Here is a 26,348-nt window from a genome sequence, read left to right as displayed (position 1 = left end):
TCCCAGTGCTGGAATCTGAGCAACCCACTATGCTGGCTAAAACAGCGGCATTAAGATTGATGGTGCTTTTCTGCCCGGGAATCTCTGGTCTGGCTTCCTTCTTAAGTCCGTCCTTCAATCAGCTGAATAGGCAACTCTGCCTTCCTGGAGCTCCAAACGTCGACCAAAAGGGGACCCAGTCCCATTTATTCTGCACCAAGAACCACCATGCCAAGGCACCGGCAAAACCACCGCACCGGCCACAAGAGTTGCGCTGGCAACCTGTGGGGCTCCTCTGCTGGGAATCTCCTGGTCTGTGAGCAACAAAAATTGGTCTGAAAGTGTGGCGTCCTCTCGTTCTCTGTGTTTTCACTGGGAGCTACAATCCCGAGCAGCTAGTGATCAGCCATCTTGGATCTCTCCTCTCTTGCTTCTTTAATAGTTTTTTGCATATAATTTTTGTATTAAAATATACCATTATTTCCCTTAATAACTATTTAAAATGGTACCATAAAATATGCAATCTTCTGTAACTTGCTTTTTCCTATTCTATTTTATGTTTCTAATATTCATCCATATATGTACTGTAGTAATTTAAGCTTTACTGGTGTATTATGTTCAATATGTAAATATACCAGTTTATCCAATCTCCTGTGGATAAGCATTTGGTGTATTACTAGCTTTCTGCTTTTAGGAACATTCTTATACTATATATAACTCCTGATGCTTGTGTGCAAAATTTCTCTAGGTAGGGGTATACATCTAAAGTTAAACTGATGAGTAATAGGGTATATGATTGTTCAAGTTTACAAAATAATGTCAAATTGTTTTTCTTTTTCTTTTTTTTTTTTTTTTTGAGACAGAGTTTCATTGTTGTTACCCAGACTGGAGCGCAATGGCACAATCTCGGCTCACCGCAACCTCCGCCTTCTGGGTTCAAGCAATTCTCCTGCCTTAGCCTCCCGAGTAGCGGGTACTACAGGCACGCACCACCATGCCCAGCTAATTTTTATATTTTTAGTAGAGACGGGGTTACACCATGTTGACCAGGATGGTCTCGATCTCTTGATCTTGTGATCCACCTGCCTCAGCCTCCCAAAGTGCTGGGATTATAGGTGTGAGCCTGTCAAATTGTTTTTTAAAGTGGTTATACCAATACACACTCTAGCCTAGAGTGCATAAGTATGTCCTTTGCAAAAAGACACGAGGAGACTTTTTGGGGTGATAGAAACATGTATCTTGATTACAGAGGTTACACGAGTATGTGTGCTTATGTATATATGTATTTATGTATATATGTGTGTGTGTATATATATGTTGTATGTATATAAATATACACATAGTAACAAAACATCACATTATACAATTAACATTAATAAATTAGTTCATGTATTATCTCAATAAAGTTAGGGTTAGGGACAAATTTTTGCACATTGGCTAGAAAGTGATTAAGACTGAATAAGACTGAATTATATTTAAAGAATATATAAATCTTACACAGTGTACATCATTATATTTGTAATTTAAAAAAATCTGTAAATCAACCCACAAGTATCCTGACTAAAATCCCTTTCACACAGTACACATTATGTTTTGGCCACTTTTATATTTTTCTGCTTCTGCTTTGTATTCCCAAATTAAAAGACTGGGTGTCTTCGCCTTGGTTTCTATGTGAAATCTGAGTCCAGTTGTTGTTGTTCTGCCTCATTCCAACAAGATTTTCACTCAAGACTGGACCTTTATTCCATTATCCTACACTGCAACTGGATTCGTACCATCCATGTACAGAACCTCTATCTGGCTTACCTGACTACTAGCCATCTGAATTTTCTGTCTTTAGGGCTTTGTCGTCTCCAGTGGACTTGCTGTTATTAACTGATGCCTTAAGCTTGAGCTTGTTATGCCCCTTTTAATTCTAACTAAACTATGCATTTATTCCTCTAGAGACCATTCCCATTATTACTGCTCTTAATAGATGGCAGCTGCCACCTGAAGGATATTTAGAAACAGCACTCACTCCCCAAGATTATGATACGGCACCATGGGGAAGGACTTGCCTCTTCTACTTCATCTATGTATCATTGTCATAGTAAGCCTGTTCCTGATACTGATAGTTATTGCTTAAGTATGATAATACGGAGAAAAGGTTGAAAACTAGTATTACCTTAGCTTTTACTCTATACCCTACCCAAGAGATCTATGTTGCCACAGTGGCTCTGCATGCCGAAGCCAAACTTTCATAGTTTTCTAATCATACTCAAATCTCTAATTTTGGTGAATTTATGGAAAGAATCTAATACCTAATAAAAATTAAGAAAGGAAAATCTCTATTGCCACCACTGATCTTCTTTGAGAGCTAAGGAAAAGACTTGCAGTTTTTATAAAACAGGAACAAGAAAAATCACTTACTATTTTTATAGGCCAATGTATACAATCATTAATCTTATTTTAACATATACTTTCCAACATCACTACTTATCATAAGAACTATTTTTCAAAACAGGAATGTATCATGAATCAAACACTATGAAATAATCCAAGTCTTAAAAACATAACTACTTTGTGTTACTATCGTAACCCATCTCCTGAAAACATCTGGCAGCAAACAGCTTTACAGAATGTCATCTTCATAATGCTGCCTCAAGCTGGAGTGACAATTTATCAAAGAGAATTAACCTCAACTTCCATATATTCTGAAAAGAGTAAAATTTGTGGTAAAACATTAACAGTCATGTCTTGATCTTACTATAAATTTTTTGTAATATACTAGAAAATAACAGCGTATGCTTCAAGAATCTGATGTTTAAAGGAACTAATGTTTAAATGATGCTACTATTTAATGACATTTTAAAGGCTACATGACAGTAAAAAAGTGGAATTTGAATAATACCAAAAAGTGGCAATAATTTTAATACCTAAAAATATAGGGAAATATTCTCACCTGCTTTAGTCCATAGTAGTCAGCAATACTGCTGATCAGCTCTGACATTGCCTGAACTTCATGAGATTTCTTCATATTCATAAACTCAACTGCCTTCAAAGTTTTACCTAATGAAAATAAAAGTAAAATACTGCTATTGAAGAATCAAAATTTAGTAGGAATTATCAGTTGATATTCATATTTTTTGAATTAAGTAGAAAAATAATATAGAGATTCTACTGCAGTTTCTGGATGATAGACCTCCACTAACTTGGCCACTATAAATCAAATTTGAATTAATAAAGTAAATATAAAAATCCATAGAACATTAAAATTATTCCTTAACAATTAACTACAATGAAAAAGACTGGTAAATTGGACTACAAAGGACATTTTCCATCAAAAGACAACATTATGAGAGTAAAAAGGCAAGTCTCAAATGGGAGAAGATAATTCCAACACATATACTTCCAGAGAATCTGTACCTAAGAATAAAATAAAACAAACTCCAACAAATTAATATGAAAAGAATCACCCAATAGAAAAGTGAGGAAAAAAAACTTAGTCATTTCATTACCTGTGCTGTCTAATACCTGTGCTACTTAACCACATGTGATTACTGCAATTTATACTTAAATCAAATAAAATTGAAAATTAAGATTCTATGCTGCACTAGCCACGGGTGAAGTACTTAACAGCCACATGTGGCTAGTTTCTACTGTTCTGAGCAGCACAAGCACAGAACATTTCCATCATTGCAGAACTCTAGAACTGCACTTTGGAGTATAATACTGTATGCTACACATTATAAAGTACATTAAAATGGCCAAAGAGCATATGACAAGGCAGTCAACGTCAGCCATGTGGGAGTTGGGTGGTGGGTAACTGAAATGTAGGGCTGGAATGGTTATTATGGCATGACAATGTTCACATTTGTGAATGCTTTGGTATAAGCTTAACCTGGGATTACCACATTGGAATACTGGGTTTTAATGAGGTCTTTCCAGATATGGATGCTGGTTACTCATGGTCCTATAGATGAAAGGTAATACTTTCTTGGCAACATTCTGAGGGCACTCTAGGACATAGTCTCCAAAGGAGACGTCTTAATTCAACAATGTCATTCTGCTGGCAGATACTAACCTAGTAAACAAATATGCTGATTACTGCAGGATGAAGAATATAGCCCCTCCTCTCTCACCTATCACCAGCATGCATCTCTACATGGCTAAGTCAACTCTTTCTTATACTGGACACAACAGAGTGCATCCCAACCTTGAATGGTGGTTTTGTTGTTTGTTCTTGCCTAGGACACAACATCTTTACTCACTCTGATGCTCAAAATATGGCCCTTAAACTTTATAAATCAGGGGAAGGGCCAAGGATGAAACCCTTGACACAGAGGTATACTCATTTATTGCCAGTCAGCAGCATATGGGATAGAGTGTTCTCCTTAGAGCTTTCCTTGCCAGTCAACTACAGTCCCTATAGTAATGCTGCTGGTGAACTCATTTGCAGCTCTAATAGTTCTTACCAAGAGCCATAATTCACCAAACAGTCCCTCTCTTGTTCCAGGGAGAACTACAAAATAATTTTGCTTAAAGTGGTTACAGAGATTTAAAAAAAAAAAGACGTTAAAATAATAAAAGAATTGAATTCAAAGATAAAAGGGTCATTTTACAACAGAGAACGCCAATAGAGCCACCTTTACCAAGTGAGTAAACTTATTATCACCAATAATGTGACAAAATTATATGTGCTTCTGAATCTGGTATCTAAAAAAGGAATCACTTAAGTAGTATTCCTATCAAAAATGCATAACTTGAATCTAATCATGGAGAAACAATAAAATACACCTGCCTATAGGTATCAAAAGTATTGGTGTCAGGAAAAACAAAAGCAAGGGTAAGAAACTATTTCAGACTGAAGAGACACAACAGACATGACAGCTAAATGTCAGGTATGAAATTAGTCTGACTCCTGTATGAAGAAAAAAAATGGCTGTAAAAGATATTCTTGGAAAAATTTTAAAAACTTGAATATAGACTGCTTATTAGACAATACTACACTAACAATGGTAAACTCCTGACTGTGCTAATAAACTACGGGATATGTGGGAGAATGCTTTTTTTCTTTTGAGACACAGAGTGAAGTATCTGAGAGTAAAGTGATATGGTATCTATAACTTACATTCAAAAGATTCAGAAAAAGGGGGGAGAGAGAGAGAGTTTGTGTGTGTGTGTGTGTGTGTGTGTGTGTGTGTGTGTGTAGAAGAGAATTATAACAAGTGTGGCAAAATGGGAACACATGATTCTAGGTGAAAAGTATACAGGGTCTATTGTACTATTCTTATTACTTTTCTGTAGGTTTGGAAGTTTTCAAAATAAAAAGGGAGAGAAACAATGAGGATCAAATGCGATAAAAGATATGAAAGAGGTTTGTGTAAGATAAAATAACCTGTTTTTTTTTTAACCACAGCCTTCTTTCTGATCTCTGCCTTTTAATTGGGATGTAAAATCAATTTACATTGAATATAATTATTGATATGGCTGAGTTTTGATCTACCACATTACCATATTTGTTTTTTTAATTTGTACCATCCCCACTTTCTGACACTCATGCTTCTCCCCACATCCCCAGTTGTCCCCTTCCACTCCTCCCACCCTCTTCCCATAGAGAACATTAGCATGCTGTAACAAAAATAATGAAGATTTTGGAATCAGTAGTAACTCACTGTGATCTGTGTTTGAGGGGCAGAAACTACCTGAAGTAAAGGGTTAATGTAGAAAAAAATGTGGAGATCTGTAAGTTGTTCTGTTTAATATAGTACAAGGGAAAACCTACTCTTAAAAGCTGATTTGTCAGGGCTTATAAATTAAACAATAAATTAATATTTTGGAAATATACACATATATGAACAAAGTATTGCTTCTAAGTACCTAACAGGTACACTTATACACACATAAATAGACATACCAATTCTCTGGTTTTGATTTCCTTGAAGGACTACCAGCAACTGTTCAAAAGAAGTACATATTCCCAAGTTTTGTATGGAATAGTATTTCGCAGCCAGAGCAAAGGCTTCCACACTCACCAGCTTCTGAGAAGTTTCACAAAATATTTTGGGAAAATCAGTCATATCTAAAAAAGTGAAGATAAAGTTTTCAGCATTAATTAATTGTTAATTTGTGTGATATTAATAAACAGCAAATGAGCACTACTTAGTTTTTATAACCAATTCCAATACTTTCATCTTGTTGTGAATTTTGGCAATATATCTAACGGCTCCATTTATATTTACTATTTAAACAATTAGCTATATGGAACACCAGTTTTCTGTTAATATTTTATGCAATTAAAAATTTAAACTCCAAATTACAGTCAGGCCTTTTTTAATGGAAAGAAAGTAACAGAGACAAAGACTGAGACAGACGAAAGAAAGAAAGAAAGAAAGAAAGAAAGAAAGAAAGAAAGAAAGAAAGAAAGAAGGAAGGAAGGAAGGAAGGAAGGAAGGAAGGAAGGAAGGAAGGAAGGAAGGAAGGAAGGAAGAAAGAGGGAGGGAGGGAGGAAAGGAAAAGGAGCAGGGAGCAGATGGGAGGGGAGGGGAGGGGAAGGGAGGGAGGGGAAGGGAGAGAAGGGAAGGGGAAGGAAGAGAAGGGGAGAGGAAGGGAGGGGAGAGGAAGGGAGAGAAGGGGAGAGGAAGGGAGAAAAAGCGGGGGGGTTAAAATCTGGAGTAATGCATTTATTAAATTTAAAAACTGTCCTGGCTGGCCTATAACCATGCATTTAAAGGTAGTCAGCCTCTGCAACACTGTTACTCCCTGTTCACACTGTATGAGGAACAATGGTAATATCCCCAGTGGTAAATAAATGTCCCTGTAAAACAGTTCTTGCATCATTTGTATGATGCAGATTTGTGGCAGGGGAGCAGAGTGCATGTTCTCAATGCACTGTCAGTATGAATTCCAAAACTAATCAGATTATAACCTGGTAAAAACAACTCATTTTCTTCCCATGGCCAGTTTTAAACCAGACACTCTATGAGTTTAGTATGTAACTGCCAGTAGTTTCCAAATATTAATTTAGACTAGAATGAATAGCCATTGTACTGTTTGCAAATATCCAGTGTCCCCTCTGTAGGAGGATCACGAACCTTGTTGAACTCAGATGTGGCCGCATCTTACCAAGGTGAACCATACCACTTTCGGGCAAAAGTTTTAAGAGTATCAGAAGATTCAGTAAGCTTTTTTTTGTTCTCAGCTCTGTCATGGAAGCGTGTGTCAAGATGGAACACTCCTCAGCCTGAATTCTTGAGTGACTACAAGGACAGCATTACTGTCAAACTACAATGAACACGGAGCATATATAAAAATTAAATTTCATTGCTTTCAGTCAGTGAGTTTTAAGCTTATTACTACAGCACATCCTGCTTATTCCGATGGATGCACATAGGCACTGACAGATAAGCTCAATCTCATTGTTCTAAGGTAATTTTTAAGGCATGTTAATTTATTTAAAAGAGTTAAAAGAAAGACTTCTAATTTGTCTGTAGTGGTTCAAGGATACTCATTAGATGGGAAAGTCCAATCAGGCCCATTCATTGAAAACTATTTTGAATAATTCAAAAAAATACACATCTTATGCTTAATGAAGTATGCAAAATGTTCACCTCATGAAACCATGTTGCAATCCAGGGAAGAAGTTTAGTTCTACCAAGAAAAAATCCATACTGTAGGCTACAAAGTCTTCTATAGCATAGCTGATCTTCTGTAGTTACTTATTAAATTAAAAAAATTCTTAAACACAAAGAATAATGATGCTACCTGACAAAACTTAAAGCAAGATAAGTGATGAGGGTTTGTAGAATTCTAAATAAAAACTACATATTAAGCTAATATCTGTTAAGCTGGTGGTAGTAATGTTTACCAAATTCATTAATACGAATAAAATCAGCAGAGATATGTACCTTCCATTTCTGAATCAACTAACCAGAAATTAAAATTACTAGAGTAAATTCATTTAAGATATGTTGTACATGATGTAAATTTCTGTTGATATTTTATAAACTGAATTTACAAACTCAGCCAAAAGTAATAAAATCCACATCAAAATATTTAGCCATCATACAAAGTGGAAACTCAGTCAATTATTAAGTAATCTCAGGTTTAAGGGGAGTCTCAACATCCCCAGGTTCCAAGGCAGCAATTTCTTAGAGTGTGATAGAATAAGAGTATTAAATCTCAAAGTGCAGAGGGACCATTATAATAGTTAGCTATTGGACAATGTTGCCAAAAGAAAGAATTGTCATGTTTCTGTTGGAAAAGTAAACATTAAAATCAACTTAACTATCCTACTGAAAAAACTTGAAAAAAATCCAATCCAACATGAAATAAATGCTGTTGATTTTCTTTAATTACAGGTCTCAGCAATTTCAGAAATTTAAAGATCTAAATTACAATATTATTTTTTCAAAAATAATTAAAAAAAATAACAGTGTTCTAATTCAGTGCAACAGTTTATGGTATTCAGGGCTAACCCTACTTTACTCAGATAGTCTAGAACTCCATGAAAAAAAATGTTTTTGAATCATAAAAATATAGCTGCTGTACTTTCTTTGTTTTCAAGTTATCCAGCCTGTAACTTCCATTACTTGCTATTTTTAAAGATTTAGAAAGAGAGAGAGAAAGAGAGGCATTGATGATCTAGTCTTCTCTCCAGCCCTGAAAAGTGAGAAAGTGATGGGGCAATGACAATTCATACATACAGTCCTCACAGTTCTTCCCTAGGTACTTATATAATCACTTTGGATTTGGCAAACAAAACAGAAATTCCAGTGTTACTTAACTTATATTTAGTAAATCAATTACTACTTAGATTTTTTAAGCAGGACAAACTTGAAATTTGCTGCCTATCGCACCTGCATGGTATGCGGCTTGATTACTTGGCCTACATCTCCCTCTACTGGAAGTACTTGTTCTGCTTTATTTATGCTTTATGTATCTTTACTTTTACTTTTTATGTACCCCATATCACTATTCCACAGAGGTTTCTGATAAGATATTATAAGATGGGTTCTTAGAAGACAGGCTAATTGGTCATGAGGGAAAAAGAAAAGGAAAGAATCAGGGGAGATCATTTTCTACAAATATGAGACCAGGATATATCTCAGTTTATTTTTTTTCAATTGTTTGTTTGGTATACAAGGAACCAATGTACAAGGACAAAGATAGAAGAGACATATGTATACATCTTGGATTATAAAATTTTCAAGTTAGAAAAATGTATAAAGTTTTAAAAATAAAAATAAAGTAACACAATCACTAAACGTATAGTATTTATAATTAGTAAATAAAAATAAATGTCTGATGTCCTACTTGAATGTTACACAGCACTTTAAGGAAAACAGAATACAGACAGGGCTTACAATAACTCATCCCTATTATTTTAACATTTACCGCATGTATACTATGGGCCAGGCACTATGCTAAGCACTTTACCTTTCAGGTGACAGTTTTATAAGGAAGTTACATAGTGCTCCTATCCCCATTTACAGAGGAAATCAGAGACGTAGGGAGGCTGTAATGTACCCAAGTTTGTATAGATGCTAGGTGGCAGGGCATGTAAATCCAATGCAGTCTGACTTCAGACCTTGGTCTTAATTCCCACATCCCATTAGCATGCCATAGTAGTAAGTACAGTGGACAACATAGGAAATCAGTAAGACAGCAGTAAAGAAAAGCATTAGGAAGACCTGACTCTCTGGTAAGCATTCCCTCTGGCAGAGATCAATATACAGTGACATCCTAAGATATTTTATACTCACTTTATCTTCTTATTTGACTTTCTTCATTCCCCTCTACACCTCCCTCTCCACCAAAAGTAATTTTAAGGTTTCAAGAAATTAGCTGGACATAGTGGCTCACGCCTGTAATCCCAGCAGTTTGGGAGGCCGAGATAGGAGGACTGCTTAAGCTCAGGAATTTGAGACCAGCCTGGGCAAAATAGCAAGATCTCATCTCTACAAAAATTTGTAAAAATTAGCTGGGTACAGTAGCACACACCTGTAGTCCCAGCTACTTGAGGGACTGAGGTTGGAGGGTTGCTTGAGCCTGGGAAGTCGAGGCTACAGTGAACCTGTGCTAACCTTCTCTGTATTAGCCAGACATACTCCATCTTGTTGAGAGCCAGACAGACTCCTTTTTAACCTCCTCCTTACCCCTCCTGCCATTTCCCAATTGAGTGCATACCTAGGTCATGCTACTGTGCTGGGTCATGCTGTACTTAAAACTATAGAAACATATAACCATTGTAACCATATCCTGCTTGGCAAGCCCACTTGTTATTGTGAATATCCCCTTGATTGATTGTATGACAAGTACTGAATACCACCCTTGGTAACCAGCAATCATGGGAATCGCTTGTGTATACTCTCCTTAGTAATCAATAATCATGGGAACCTCCGGCCTCCTGGTCACCAGCCTCCCTAAATATTGCTTGTTCTGCTTCTGTAAATTCTGCTTCAGCTAGGCTCCCCCTCCCCTTCTCTAAGCAAGATATAAAAAGGAATCAAGCCCCTTCTTTGGGGCCCAAGAGATTTTTGAGCATAAGCTGACTCTTGACTCTTGGTCACCAGCAATAAAGGACTCTCAGTCAGAACTCAAGAGTGTGATGCTTTCTCTAACTCGCTCAGTTATAACAAACCCTCATCATGCCACTGCATTCCAGCCTGGGCAACAAGCAAGACCTTGCCTCAAAAAAAAAAAAAAAAAAAAGTTTCATGAAATTAAAAACTAATTTTTACATATAAAATAATAAGTCTCTGGAAAAGAAATCTCTTTATAAAATGTTATTGTGATATCTATTTGCAGCAACAAATTAACCCTATGCTTTATGCCCAGTTGTAAAGCAACAATACTTTGCACACAGCATGAATTAATGTAAGAATGACAGCAATTACTCAATACACTTACTATTGTAGCACCATCAACTACAAAAGGAAAATAAACTGTCCTAAGCCTCTATGGTAATAGTAATTACTGAGGACACTACAAGGACTTCAACAGCACCGGTGAATGGTTATAATCTCAGATGAGAAAAAGGTGATTTAGAAACTTTAGAATGTGACATAAAGTAAAATGCAATTATGTACTAAATTTGAGATTTTGCTGTTTAAGGGATTGGCGAAAGGTCACTATTATCATTATCACATTGCCTAGATCTGTCTTGTGGCGTAGAATTTCAAGAAGAAATCAACAGTGTCTTCTTAATTATAATCTTCAAAATGACACAGAAGTATTTTGTATTCATTCCTACATAAATGTCCTACAGATGTCTTCAATTCAAAAGGTTCAAAACTCAACCTAACACTTTCATGCTCCCAAAACCTTTCCCTTCTATTTTCTAACTTGTTTAATAGCCTTATCACTCACCCAGTGGCAAAGTTAAAAGGCTTTATATTACCTAAAATGCTTCTTGTGTCCTCAATCCGCATGGTAAGCCACCCATCAACCCTGATGTAAAAATGTCCTTCATTTGAAAACCCCCTCCCCCATCACTACTATAATTCAAGCCTTGTTAATGCTTTTCAATACCACTGCAATAGTTTCATAGTTGATTTTTCTCCCTTATCAATAAAACTCTGATGCTCAATAAAGTTGAGTTGAATCAAACATGTTTTCTAAAATAGAAACTGACTTATTCAATACAAATTTAAACATTTTAAGATTTTGCCTTCCACAACAGTTGACTTTTGACTTAAATCTTTGATAATCATTTAATACAGCTTAACCAAAAGCTAAAGTCTTCTTACTAAACTTTGAAAATTAAAGATGGGATGAGTTAAGTTTTACGAACGTTTGAGTCTATTCATAATCCTATAATCTACCAACGGAAAAAAATAGAATATATACTATTGCTTTCAAATGAAATCAATTTACATTATCCAATTATGTGCTAGAAAACATTTTGCCTAAGCTATTTCAGCTTACTTTATAGCTGCATATGAAATGAACAAATATGTTATATAAACATGCAAACCATGCTTTTAAAAGGAATAAAATTAACAAGAAATTGACATGCATGTCCTTATTGTACCAATATTCACATCACATTGAATGTATAAAGTACATTTAACCATTCTTAAAGTAATTTCACATTTAATGACATTACTCATAAAAATGAAATGTAAAAATAGAAAAATGTAACCACAGTATTTTAATTCTAACAGACTCTTTCCATAGTTTAATTTGAGAGGAAACAAAGATAGGCAAATAAACAAAAATTTAGAAATTGATTTGCTAAATAAAAAATAAACAATTCAGGGGTACCTACCATGTATAAGATAAAAACTAAACTTGAATAAAGCTACTTTGTTACAACTTATGATTGTCTATGAGATACAGTGTTTTACTATTTATAGTGTATGCAGACAAGAAATGTTCAATATGGATTAAAGAGGGCTCCGCAATTCCCAGTTAGAATTCTACTGGATATTACATGGAATGAGCTTACTCAGGCCTTTGAAACTTGTTTTTACCTCTGTCTGAGATCACAGTCCTTCATGAGTTTTCATGGTCCACTCTTACTTCTTTCAAGTGATTGCTCAAATGTTACCATTTCAGTGAAAACTCTGACAGTCTCATTTATTAATTGCATTCCCATTGAACTCTCATCACCCTCTGATCCTTTATTAGTTTAAAGCACTTATCACCAGCTAGTATAGTATGAAAGATCCAAGAGGACAAGAATTTTTATTTACTGCTGTATCCTCAGAACCTACAATAATGCCCAGCACATAGTAGATACTCAATGAATGAATTGAATGAGCAAGCACTAGGGTTTGAGTTCTGGTTCTCACAATGTCTATCCATGTGGCCATGAGCAATTTATTTACCTACTCTAAGACTCAATTTCTTCATCTATAAAATGGGGAACAATATATATTTTATAGAGTTGTTTTATGTAATTCTCACACATAAACATATATGTATGTACAGGCATATAAATGTACATTCATATACACATGTACAATTATGTACTTAACTATATATATATATAAACTTTTAAGGTTGGGATACATGTGCAGGTTTGTTACATAGGTAAACTTGTGTCATGGGGTTTATTGTACAGATTATATACACCATGGAATAGTACGCAACCATAAAAAAGAATGAGCTCATATCCTTTGCAAGGACATGGTTGGAGCTGGTGGTCATTATCCTTAGCAAACTAACACAAGAACAGAAAAATAAATACCACATTATCACTCGTAAGTGGGAAATAAATGAAAAGAACATATGGACACAGAGGGGAACAATTAACTATACTTTAAAATATAGTCCTAACACACAGTCTAGAACATAAATAGGCAACCCTCAAACCATTAAGTCCAAATTAAGTCACTGAGTGTCCTAACACTTGGATCAATTTTCCAAATTCATTGGAATATGCAATTTTTAAAACCTCAACTATTTAGGGCCAGAACATCTTATAGGCTACTGAAGAAGAAATTGAGAGAAAGATCAATATGCACACTTAGCTTTCAAATATGGGACCTGCTTGGAGAAAAGAGACCTGGGCTCTGGAACCTGAGTGCAAGATATCCATCAGTAGAATGAAGGCATGACTAAGGATGGATGAACTGCAACTTGAGAAACAACATGGTAGTCCAATAGTTAATACTGGGTACTACACTCTAGGTAGGATGAAAGCAAGAATTATTCAGTGTCTGCTAATCCACTGGTTAGCACTGGATGTCATGTCCCAGGATCAACTTTAAAGTGTCAGAGAGAGTTTTAGTATTAATAAGACTTCTTACTAAATTTGATGTGAAATATGGTAGATATTATAATGTCAGCTATACCTTAAATACCTGAAATAAAGTTTCAAGCTTGCTTCATCAGAATGTTTTAATTTCTCATAATCTCAAACTGTTTTCAAAAAAAGAACAAAAAACAAGAGATACTAAATTCCCAGAAATCCAATAAACTTTAAACTCCATTTAAAATTAGACGCATTTAAGAATAAATTAAATATGTATAGATACTTTTTTGAATAATAAATTCAAATTTGATAAATCAAATATAATTTTGTTAGCAAAATACAAAATAAATTAAAAATTGTAAAATGTCAAAAAGTGATGCAGTTGTAAACTATACTAAAAATATATTTATTTCAGTATAGTAATTGCTTTGAATTGATATCAACCTCTAGTCTTCTCTTTTTCCCACTGAAGACATATCATTTCTTACTTAGGTCTTCATTTCTGAACACCACTATAGGCTTCACTGCCCACAGCAACTCAAAATCTCACTACCTTAGTCACTGCCCTTGCCACTGTCCATTTACTGAGAAGACCAATACGTCTTTTTATATCTTGGTCTCGCCCTAGACTTTTGGGCTACCAAAAATAATAAAGACTTGTCCATTTGTTTATTATTATCGTCTTTGTTTTTGTTTTTTAAGGAAAAGTCTCACTCTGTCGCCCAGGATAGAGTGCAGCAGCATGATCATGGCTCATTGCAGCCTTGATCTCCTGGGCTCAAGCAATCCTCTCACCTCAGCCTCCCAAGTAGCTGGGATAAGGGCATGCGCCACTGCGGCCAGCTAATTTTTAAAATTTATTTTTTTCTAGAGATAGGGTCTCACTATGTTACTCAGGCTGGTTTCAAACTTCTGGGCTCAAGCAATCCTTCCACCTCAGCCTTCCCAAATGCTGGGATTACAAATGTGAGCTACTGCATCCGGCCAGTTTGTTTGTTATTGAGGCAAGGCACGTAAAGAACTCTTTGTCTCAGGGAAACTGTAAACTTAAACATAATAAATTACTAATAAGGGATTTTGAGGAAGTAGAATTAAGTCAAACCCCTCTCTTAAAACTATACTTTTCTTTCCCATTTTGCATTTCATTAATTTCAGTTCAATTTCATCTTCCATTCTTATTCTAAGCTCCATTTCAACACTAATGCAAAATAGATGTGTGTTTATTCTGTACTCTCTTAACTGAATTTAGCTATAATCATTTGCAAAGTAAAAGGAATAAACAAAAGGTCTTCGGAGTAAATACATACTTTTTCTACCTAGCTCCTACCCTGTCTTCACCAGATCTTGTTCTTTACTATTTCCTTAGTTTTTGTAATGATGCTTATAGTTCATAAAAGTTAGGCCAATTTTATTCTTTACAGGCCATTATTCAAAGTAATTGCTATATGGAAAATAAGCACAACACCAACCTAAATATTAAATTAAATTCCCCATTTGATTGCAATCATTATGTAAAAGGGAAGAATTAAGCTTCAGTGACTGTCATTGGTATCAGCCTAAAGAAACTGATCTTATAACTCTGTTTGAACCTGAAATGCAGTGTTTACTCAGAAGAGAACGATCAGTTTTCAGAACTTGATAAAAATTAGTTAAATAAATGTTTGAAAATGGAATATTTCTTAACAAGAAATCAAAAGTTATTTAAAAAAAAGATGAAGAGGGACAAGTGTTGGTCTAAATCAAGATTAATTCAACCAATTTGTAATATTAATAATGTTTTCAACCAGCAGTTCTAATTCTGATGTCTAAGAGTTTATGAGGACTATGAATCACCTAAAACTGTATGTAAAGTTTTGTGAATATTTGTGCATACTTAAGGCCTTATTTTGAGCAGAGGTTCTATAGCATTTAATCACTTAAACCAGCTATTTAATTTGATTTGAAACCTAAGATACTGAGATTACTATCTTTCACAGTTTCCTTATCTTTCATCTCACACAATGTTAAAATATGACATATCAATTAAGTGTTTTTCTTCTTGTTCCTAGAGATTATTTTAAACATTCAAAGCAGAAAAACTAAGTAGTGTTTTACCTCCTAAACAATCTGGGATTATTCTTTTTTCACTGGTGTGGGTAACACCCCCCATGGGCACCAAGGAAGAAGAACCGTCCAGACGCCAGGCACAATTAGTGCCTGAAGAATATCTTAGTTTATAGCATTATTAATCAGCTATTTCCTTTATATAATCCTTTATATATAATCATATATTAGTTTACAGAATTAGTGCCTGAAGTATAACTTACTGCTTGCTATATCTAGCTTATATATATAATCATACTTAGTTCCACATAATCTTTCTATATAATCATATAGGTATTATAGTCAGAGCTGTACTGACACATTTAGTGCTGATTTACATAATCCTTCTATATAACCAGATAGTAGTTTGTAGTAGGAGGAATGTCTAGAGCAGTCGCAAAGCAGAAACAGTACATGGGAAAACCAGGACAAGAACCAAAGACCCAGGCGGTGGCGTCTCTGCCTGAAAGGGCATACAGTGTATGGCAGGCTTGGAGCAAGAGCCTGTCCTCCTGAAAAAGGAGTTGCAGTACCTTGTATCCAGTTTCTGTGGAAAGTAGGCCTTGGGACTGAGAGCCTGCAAATAACTGAGGGAGAAGAACCCCTCTGGTGTGACCAGTCATGCAGCTGTACACCCTGTCAGTCTTTTCTTGCTTCTGTGGTAGCTCAAATCATCCTCCCATAAATATCTTAAGAGAAGAGCACAAGTCTGTCAGCTCCTACTGCACTGGCTTACAGTATCCTTCGATTACAAATCATTTGAAGTCTCCAGCCCCCAGATAAGAAGTGTTACACATGACACCTGTTGCACACAGCCTCTCTCCTTGCCTCGGTGACCTAATGGGGGTGGAACCCTTTTCTGTACACGACCCTCTACTGCTGCGCAAGGCATGGCCTCCTACTGTGCACGGCCCACCTCTCTGCCCAGGTGACATAATGGGGTAGCCCCTTCACTTGTGACTCACATGATTATGTACGCCCTATCACTAAGCCTACAGATGATGACCTCACCCATGACCCTTCCCCCTGCTTGTACCTAATAAATACAAACGCTTCTGGGAGTTCAGGCTCTCACTGATCTCCACTCATAGGTTGCATGGCCCCCCCAAGTCCAGCTGCTCTTCACCAGTTCTTCAGTGTCCTGTCTCTTTACTTCTCAGATCCTGTACCTCAGCACAGCATAAGGGACACCCCACAATCCTGTGGGGCCCAAGAGCCCAACAACCAGTAGATTAAGTTTCATATTTCTAAAATTAGTCTAACTTTGATCTCTCTAGTACCTTTATTATTAAACAGATCCTCTTTCATTCTTCACAATTTAAATTACTAAGCTGAAATTTTTAGACCACACCCAGCTAACAAAAAACTAGAAATAATTTAAGACACCAAACATACAGCTTAACGTATTCCATTTGACAAAATATGTTCATAACAGTAAATGGTTATAATAAATTTGCATGATCCAGGCTTAAATCTACAATAAAGGCAAGCTTATTGTCTTTTTGCATAATCCTAGAGATATGCTAAGTGTCACATACAACCATTTGATCCAGGGAAGAATCAACAACATAAGATATTTACTTTTTTGACTAAAATTTTTTAAAAATTCATATACCAGATGAACAGAAAAATAAGACTGAAAACAAACAAATCAATTATAATATATTTTTTTTATTTTTTGAGATGGAGTCTTGCTTTTGTCACCCAGGCTGGAGTGTAATGGCACAATCTCGGCTCACTGCAACATCTGCCTCCAGGGTTCAAGGGATTCTCCTGTCTCAGCCTCCAGAGTAGCTGGGATTACAGTCATTTGCCACCACACCTGGCTAGTTTTTATATTTTTAGTAGAGATGGGGTTTCACCAAGTTGTCCAGGCTGGTGTCAGTCAAACCTCTGACCTTATGATCTGCCTGCCTCTGCCTCCCTAAATGCTGGGATTACAGCTGTGAGCCACAGTGCCCAGCTAATAAATTAAAATATTAAAGTTTGCAAAAAAGATTAAAAACTACTTACGCTCTCCAAAAAGTAAAGATAATTTAACAATAAAATTATGCTTCCACATTTGTCTTTTTTAGGAAATATTATATAGTAAGCAGTATTAAAGGTTTATAAATGAAGGTGTTCCAGACAAAAGGACAGGTTCCCTGTGTTTGGATAATGCTTTTATAGTCATAGATACAGATAGTAAACAAAGATAAACTTTGAGAAACAACTGTTGTCAAACATAGAGCCATAGAGTTTCTGCGGTGAAACTCTGAATAAATTGTAAAAATACTGTTATAATTTAAATTAAAAAATAATTGTCATAGAAGATTACTTCAGTTCCCAATAAAATGACATTGAAATTTTTAAGAAACACATAGAGAAGAATAAAATTACAAATGAAGAACAGCTTGACTTGCAGAAGCAGGGGGTCTAAAATTTCTTGCAGGGAACTACCAAAACTAACTCATGAAAGCAATACAATGATTGAGAGATGTACATGATTTTAATTTTGAAGATAAAGAATGTTGAAAAAGAGGAGTGAATGTATGAGTTTAAAAATGTGTATGAGTTGAAAAATTTATCTGGAAAATTAAATAAACTAGTTTTCAATAAAATTACTGTCATATTGTTGGAAATCCAATAATTTAAAAAATATAAAGATTGAAAACCATTTCCTGGGCAATTCTCACAGCGTGAATTTTCATATTTTAATCAAGAAAAAGTAAAATTATTAGACTACATTAAATGGGAAGAAACTAGAATAAAATTCTGCTTAGAAAGGTATAATTCATTCATCTTCCATTTTGTTTTATAATGCAATTATTGATATCTGTTATCTTCCTTATTTCAATGTACATCTTTGAAGGCAGAGATTATACCTGTTGTATTCACCACAACTACAATGTTATATGGATAAAATGCTAAGTCATTTCTGCAAAACTAAATTGGGACATAAGGGCAACCAGTCATTCTGAGGTCGTAAGGGATAAATTCCACTGATTATTCTTAATTCCATTAATGACCACAGTATTGAAGAATACTGATCTTCAAAGGTCATAAAAGAGATGTTCAAAGGTTGCCTATTCCTTCTTATCAAACATTAGATTTATATTCATTTTAATCACTTCTTGTCTTCACTAATTCAGCCTACTGACCAGAGTAGTGCTAGTTTACACTTGAAACATCTCAATTATTTCTAAAAACTTAAGGTAGTAGGTGAGTGATTGGGAGGTAATGAATGGGACTTCTTAAATATTTCTACATGGAAGACCTCAAACACAACTGTTTCAGTCCTTTCCTGCTATAACAAAATACTTGAGACTGGGTAATTTATAAAGAACATAAATTTTTTTTCTCACAGTTCTAGAGACTGGATCAAACCAATCACCAGCATATTTGGTGTACAGTGAAGGTTGCTCTCTGCTTCCAAGGTGGGGCCCCTTGCTACATCTTCACATGCAGCAGGGGTGGTCAGCTTTCTTATACCTCTTTTATATGAGCTCTAATCTCGTTTATGAGGGTTCCACCCTCATTACTCAATCACCAACTTCTTAATACCATCACACTGGTAATTAATATTTAACATATGAATCTAGAGGAATGTATTCAGACCACAGCAACATATATCTGAAATGCAATACATTATTTCCCCAGCTTCCTCTGCTGATTTTCCTAATTTTGCTAGTGATGCCATTCATTCATTGTTATTGTGTAAGTTCACAATCTAAATCTTGGAATTGCCTTTCAATCTTTCTTTTTTCTAAACTTTATATAAATCAGTTACCAAGAATAACCAACTTTCACTGTATAAACACCTCTCAAAACTATCACTTCCTTTCTATTTCACTGCCATCTCGATGTCCCAGCACACATCCTTCATCTCTAGATAGTCCACATGGAAGGATGATTTCAAACAGTTTAAGCCTCCAAAACATATCTGCAATATTTTTCTGACCTTATTTTTAGCTACTCAAAAATAATATTAATACTTTGCTCCATGTTCCTCACTGACCTGAAATATACTTTATAATTTTCCAGATTCAGCCTTTTGCTTACACTGTTCTATATACTTGGAATGCCAACATACTCTCTTCTTAACCATATTAAATTCAACAAACATTAAATTTGTGTCTACTATGTGTCACTTATGATATCCTAAACATCAGGACACACTAAGTAGGAGAGTTAAGGAAAACAATTCATTATAATACAGTGGACTAAATGCTCTAATAAAGATATGAATAAAATAATATACGATGAGTAGTTTTTGTTACTAATTTAGTGTAATTTGATTTGGGTTTTGAAAGAAGATACAAAATAAATAAATATTTATTATATAGACGGGAGTAGGAAAGCTCCAAGCAAACAGGATAGCTTGAAAAAAATCAGAGAGAGAAAAATGTATGGTACATTCAGAGAACAAGGCAGTTAAGGTAGAGGGAAAATTCCAACAGAAGTATTGTTAATACTAAACTATTTCCTCATACTTCCTCCCTTCTGCTTTGGCTGAAGATATATATTATAAATTAAGAACCAACATAAAATTATTTCAGCCATTTTCATAGTCAAAGTTGATTTGGAGGGTCAGATCATGTAGGAAGTTGAATCGCTTATTATTTAGGTGACCCACTAATGACTGGTTATAGACTTTTTTATTTCAAGATCCAGATTGACTCAGCCCTTCAACATAACCATAGTGTTAACAGTAGGGACTAATAAGGTCTGAAAATAAAAAATTTAAATCATTGTATTTCCCTAGGAATTGAGAACTGGAAGAAACCCGAGCTATCTTTTATCCAACTGCCTTAAAACTATTTTTGGTTATCAGTCTCCTTTGTGAGGGTGAAACAAACTCCTGAATTCATTTTCAAGGGGTACGAGGGAACTGATTGGTGCCCACAACCTAAGAGCTGAATCTCCAGTTCCTTTGGGGACCAGCCAGATTACTTCTATTCATGAAGCTAGCTAGAGGAAACAGATATATCCCCCAAAAGGAAACTGTCTGCCACACAAAGATAGGTAACAAAATGGCCAGATCTAATTTTTTCTACCGAAGCTGCAATTTCAGAGATGTGTGAGTATGTGCGCGTGTGTTAAATCTGAAATCTGTCAATCTTGTAATGTTGGCTAAGAAAATATAAGCACCATATTGGTTAAATGAGCCAAGTTTCTAAGCCACATGAGTCTGACAGTGGCTATTTTTCTACCTCTGTTATAGGTGAACAACTTACACAGTTACTTCTTAGATGAGAAAATTGAGCCCTACAGTTAAATGTCTTGTGTAAGATAACATAGCTAATCAGTTAGAGATGGATTAGAATCAAGTCTTCTGACTCTGCTTCTAATCTGCCTCCATCTGAGTCATTCAGAGTAGGAAGAAGGTGGCTACTGTTTATTAGATGACTACCCATTTGTATGGTATGTTTTAACATATATCTCATTTACTTTTATGGAGACCTTTCAGGCAAGAATGAGGATTCGCATTTTTCAAAAGGTGAAATTGTGCTACAATACCTTAACTACATTGCACAAGATTATGCAGTACTAAAGTATCAGAGCCAGGATTCAAAACTATGTGTGACTGACTCTAAAACCTATATTCTATGCTGTCTCCTATTTGTTTATATTATAGCCAAGTTCCAGCTGAAGAGCAGATACAAGATAAGGCCAAAGGTGAAGAACTATATTTTGCAGGAAATGAAGACCTACTAATGGATTTTGAGCAGAAAAATGACAAGATCAGAATGATGATTTTGGACAATAAATCTGAAAGCTGTTCAGTGGCAACACAACTGAAATATAGTCTAAAGGCAAGAACAACAGGTTGTAGCCATTGCAAAAATTCTGTTGCAAGATTTAAAAAGGAGAGGTGACATTGAGCTATTTCCTATGAGAACGGAAAGCAGCAATGCAAGAGTAATGGAGGAAGAAGAGTTGGCGGATTATGAACTGGGGTAACAGGCCAAATAATAATGTCATTTATAGAAGGAATGCTTAAACCACTGAGGTGAGGAGGGGTAAACCAAATAAATACAGATGCCAGAAATCTTAAAACCATGTAGGCAAGTTTTTGTTTTTTAAACCAAGGAAAGAATTTAAATTAGGATAAAAGAATTTAAATTAGGATAACAGGTAACCATAACTATAAGCTTCCAAGCAAAGTTAAATGTTTTGATAAAAAATTTTAAAAATCTAAACTAATAGAGGCAACCAAATATATGATGATTGGCTAAACACAGGAAAACAGTGTAAGTAGATTGAGGAAAAATGCAACAGATAAAAGGAATCTCCATGAAATATGTTTTACTGAACTTCTAATTGAAAGATATGGGGAAGGGGGAAGTAGTGGAGGAGATACCACTACAAATTAGAATATGAATTTAAGTTCTAAATGGTTTTACTAAAACGAAAATCTGAAAACACTTCTGTACATCAAATAGACAACCAGAAAAATTACCCTTGGTTCTCCAAGATTTGTTTGTATTGTGGCTTTGGCTTACTTATGATTAGAGAAGCTCCCCAGAAATGGGGTTGATACTGGCCTCTACCTTGTTATTATGTAGTATTAGTCTTATATTTGAATCTAAAATGACTCAGAAAAACTGAAAAAGAGAAAATGAAATTCAGAAAAATGTATAAGGAAAGTAAATGAACAGAAGTTACACACACAAGAGCAATACAGAACACACTAATTATTTTTCTGCTGTGCTCTCCCTTTGTTTCCAACAACAGGTTTTCTGTCTTCATGTGTTTCAAATTATGAGTGCAATTTCAATGCATTACAATTATTACACCAACAACAGTAAAAACTACTTAGGATGGCCAAGAAAATATTTAATCTATTAAGATGCAAAAAAAAAGAAAGAAAAACTTGATAAAAGAATAATCAATCTATAACAGAAAAACACTTTTCTGTATTGTTCAATTAAAATGGTAGTCAAATAATTATACCAGATGACCATCAAAAGGAACTGATTCTAGATACATTTATTCAGCACCCAATCATTTGAGTAATAATACAAAACAGGAGAAGCAGCATATTGCTTCAAGAAACTGAAAAAAGTGTCAAGAAAAAGACCCTGGAGGTTCAGGGCCTTAGAGGGTCCCTAAGCTTTGACAGGCACAGAATCTGGATTTCCTGAGAACTCATTAGGCTTTCCACACTAATTATAAATAACATTATAAGATACTGACTTGGAAATACAAGTTTATTAATTTCCTTTGAGAAACATGCCTATAACAATGATCTGTAACATTCATTTGTTAGGACAGTCTCCTAGTTTTAGAATTATACTTAAAATTCTTAAAATTTTCAGCAAGCTAAGTAGTTGGTTGTTTCTGTTGTATTGATCTATTTCTGTTTCATAAAATATTCTGGCTATCCTGACGTAGATTATGTCTTCCCTCTTGCTTTTCAGAAGAATTTTCTAGATTCCATTAAACAACAATTAATTTCTGAAGATCAATGATGATTCAGCTGAGAATGTTACAGATTTATACGGGCAGTCATTACTTCCTAAGGATACAGTCTGGGTTCCTTGAAGGAGCTATAACAAAATCTTAATCGTCAAAATAAGATATAGGTCATATTTATTCTATCAGCAAAACATTTAGAAGCTATCTCTACTGGCTTTTTTGCTGCAGATGGTTAATCTCACCTATACTACATACTAACTTTTAGACATTTTAACCCGAAGTAATACTTGTTCTGATTTTATCTCCAAATTCCCAAGGTATTTTATTGTAATCTATAACGTACTTAATAAAGTACTATATTTCCACACAGGGAAAGGATAGTTATTGATTTGTATCTCTTCAAATAAAGTTAGAAATCTATTAAATGGATCATATAACTAATATTTATTATCATACACAATGATAATAAATCTAACTTAGGGATCAACCAGAAATAATGAATGTTGAGTTTAGTCCTATAAATGGGCAAGGAGTGCCTTCAATAAGACTTTTTATTAGATCTATGTTTAACTTCATTCTTTCTTCAAGAATTATTTAAACATGATGTTGTGCACAATAAACATACATAATTTTTTATTTGCCAATTAAAAATAAATAATTTTAATGTAAAAAATCTTTTGATTTACTCATCTATAAAGAAATGGTTTATGATGCTAAAAATAGTAAAAAAGACACACATTGTACTTTTTTTGATAATTTATAATTTAATTGCAGATACAGTCAAGCCAACAGACAATAGCAATAGTATGTTATTTGTTAATATGGCGAAAAAGTGTATTTGTTTAGAATATACACTTTCAGGAACTCCTGACAATTTATTTCTTCCAAGGAAAGACCTAATTATACCATCACTACCAATCAGCATCCTCACAACCATCATAATAATTTATTAGCCACAATTTATTAAACGCATGCTATATTCTCAGTTCTATGCTAGGTGCTATGTACACCTCATCTTTAATCTTTACTGTCCTACAAGGTAGGTAATATCATCCCTACTTTTAAAAAAAGGAAGAAAAAACCACAGATGTAACAGACAGATGTCAGCTCCTAGCTAACATGTAGGCCACAGTCTTTCCTACTAAACATGAAATATTTCTCAGTAGACCAACATCGGACAAGGTTTGTTACCATGTCAACTTCATAATCATGTCTGAGTGCAGACAAAAACAAGAATATCATGCAGACACAAAAGAATCCGCAAAAGCAGTGCCACAGGAAAAGTTCACATGGTATGAAACTGAGACCTCATGCCAGCAGCCCGCACTAACTAGCCACCTCTGTGAATGAGATATTAAGGCCATCTATGTGAATGAAATATTATGGCCATTTATGTGAATGAGAGATCATAGAGACAAATAATTCAGGCTCGATCATGCCTTCAGCAACTACAGCCCCAGCCAACATCTTGACTGTGACTTCATAAGATCCAAAACCAGATCCACCCAGTTAATCTGCTCCTGAATTCCTGACCCAGAGAAACTGAAGAGATGGTATAGGTTTAAGCCCACTCGTTATGCAGCAATAGATAATAATTAACATTAATACAACTGTGTGTCAGTGCATGTGTACTTTTCCATTTAAAAGGGGCATAAAGTAGGTACTATAATTAAATATTCCTTAATACCGTAGTTTCCTTTAATTCTTCCAGTGCATTTTCTTCGAGTTCTTTGAACATATTTATAACAGCCACTTAAATCCAACATCTTAGCCCAATTAGGATCAGCATTTATTGACTTTTTCCTTTCTTCCTAAATATGGGTCACACCATCCTTTAATTCTTCCATCACAGGTACTAAAATCCAGCATTAGAACTTACTGGGAAGCAGTTTCTTAAGTTAGAGTCACTCCTTCTTTTTTCACATCTAGTAGTTTTTTCTAGTTGCAAAGTGGAATGGCAGATAATTCATTGTAGTGAGTCTATTTTGTTTTCCTAAGGATTTGTGGTGGTTGTTCTATTTCAACTTGCTTTGACTCAAACTGTGAAAACTATCCCCCCTTCAGAGTGCAGCAGCTGATGTCTCTGCTTGGTTGCTGCTTTATCTGCCCACTGCCTGGCAGTATACCTGAACCTACAGAGTTTAGCAGTCAGATAAAGATTTGGGTAGATTTTCTAGTCAGATTTTGAGGCTCACTCTTTCTGTGGTTCCTTTGTTTCCAATTCAAAGACTCCCTAGTCTAAATTTCCAGTTGTTCTGACAAACTTGAATTTTGCCCTTTCATCCAATAATTCAATAAGGCTTCTGATATTTACCATCCAAGTTGTGGGTACTTTAGGGAGTACACTCTGTTGAAGGTGCAGCAAACTGGCAAATCTCTAGCTAGGGGAGAGCTCTGCCTCTCAAAAGTTCAACAACCCCCTTGTGCCAGTGTTTTTGCTAGGATCTCTGGGCATGTGTAGATAGGAGATCATTCAGGGATTCAGGCAGAGTTTATACTCAGATCTTAGATCTCAGACATTTTGTATCTCTCCTGTTTCCAGAATGTACCTATTAAATTTCCACCTGCTCTGATCTCCAAATTCAGCCATCACCACCTTAAGTTAGTAAGGATGTGGTATTCCACTGCTAGATCTATAGGGGCAGGGAGCATCCCAATGAGAAAGCCATAAACTCTCACTTCCTACACAATCAGTAACAGTCTTTCAATAGCAATCTTTTCTTATATTTCTGCCTTTGGTCATTTTCCAGAATCTTATAGTTGTTTTTAATAATCTGGCTAGTTTTCATCATTGTTATCTGCTGGAGAATCTGACCTCTTCAAGCTGCCATTCCTTGAAATGTCCCTGGACTATTTTAATAGCCTCTTAAATTGTAATCCTGTTTCTTCCCTTACCTTCCTTCACCTCTTAACCTCTCTTCTCCACACAGAAACCAGACTTTGAAACATAAATCACACTGAATCACATCACCACACAAAGTCCTCAGAGAGCTTTGCATTTCACCCAGAATAAAAGCCAAGTATTGAATACGGCCTACAAGCTTCATGTGAAGTTGTCTTAGACCACCTCCAAACCCCATCTCTTTCCAGTCTCACCAGGACTGCTCTGCTGTGTTTACAATGCACCAAGCGTGCTCCAGCTTGGGCATCTGCTGTTCATAACACCTTAAGGATATCCCTTTCTATCTATTAGCTAAATTACCTT

The 26,348-nt window shown here is 35.2% G+C and overlaps 1 protein-coding gene across 3 annotated transcripts in view; it reads right to left on the bottom strand.

Annotated features, from left to right (window-relative positions):
- METTL25 (methyltransferase like 25) overlaps positions 1-26,348 on the bottom strand; it is a 123,206-nt gene that overhangs the window by 93,336 nt on the left and 3,522 nt on the right. For all 3 annotated transcript variants that reach the window (XM_078338070.1, XM_002752802.5, XM_009004310.5), the window contains exons 2-3: positions 5,876-6,040; positions 2,921-3,027 (exon numbers count right to left, since the gene is read on the bottom strand). In XM_078338070.1, coding sequence (XP_078194196.1) covers positions 2,921-3,027; positions 5,876-6,040 — 272 coding nt within the window. The remainder of the gene's footprint in view (positions 1-2,920; positions 3,028-5,875; positions 6,041-26,348) is intronic.

The sequence above is a fragment of the Callithrix jacchus genome, chromosome 9, assembly GCF_049354715.1.
Source record: "Callithrix jacchus isolate 240 chromosome 9, calJac240_pri, whole genome shotgun sequence".
NCBI classification, from domain to species: domain Eukaryota; kingdom Metazoa; phylum Chordata; class Mammalia; order Primates; family Cebidae; genus Callithrix; species Callithrix jacchus.
Note: the sequence above shows the minus strand (reverse complement) of the source record. Positions and strands in the feature narration are given on the sequence as shown.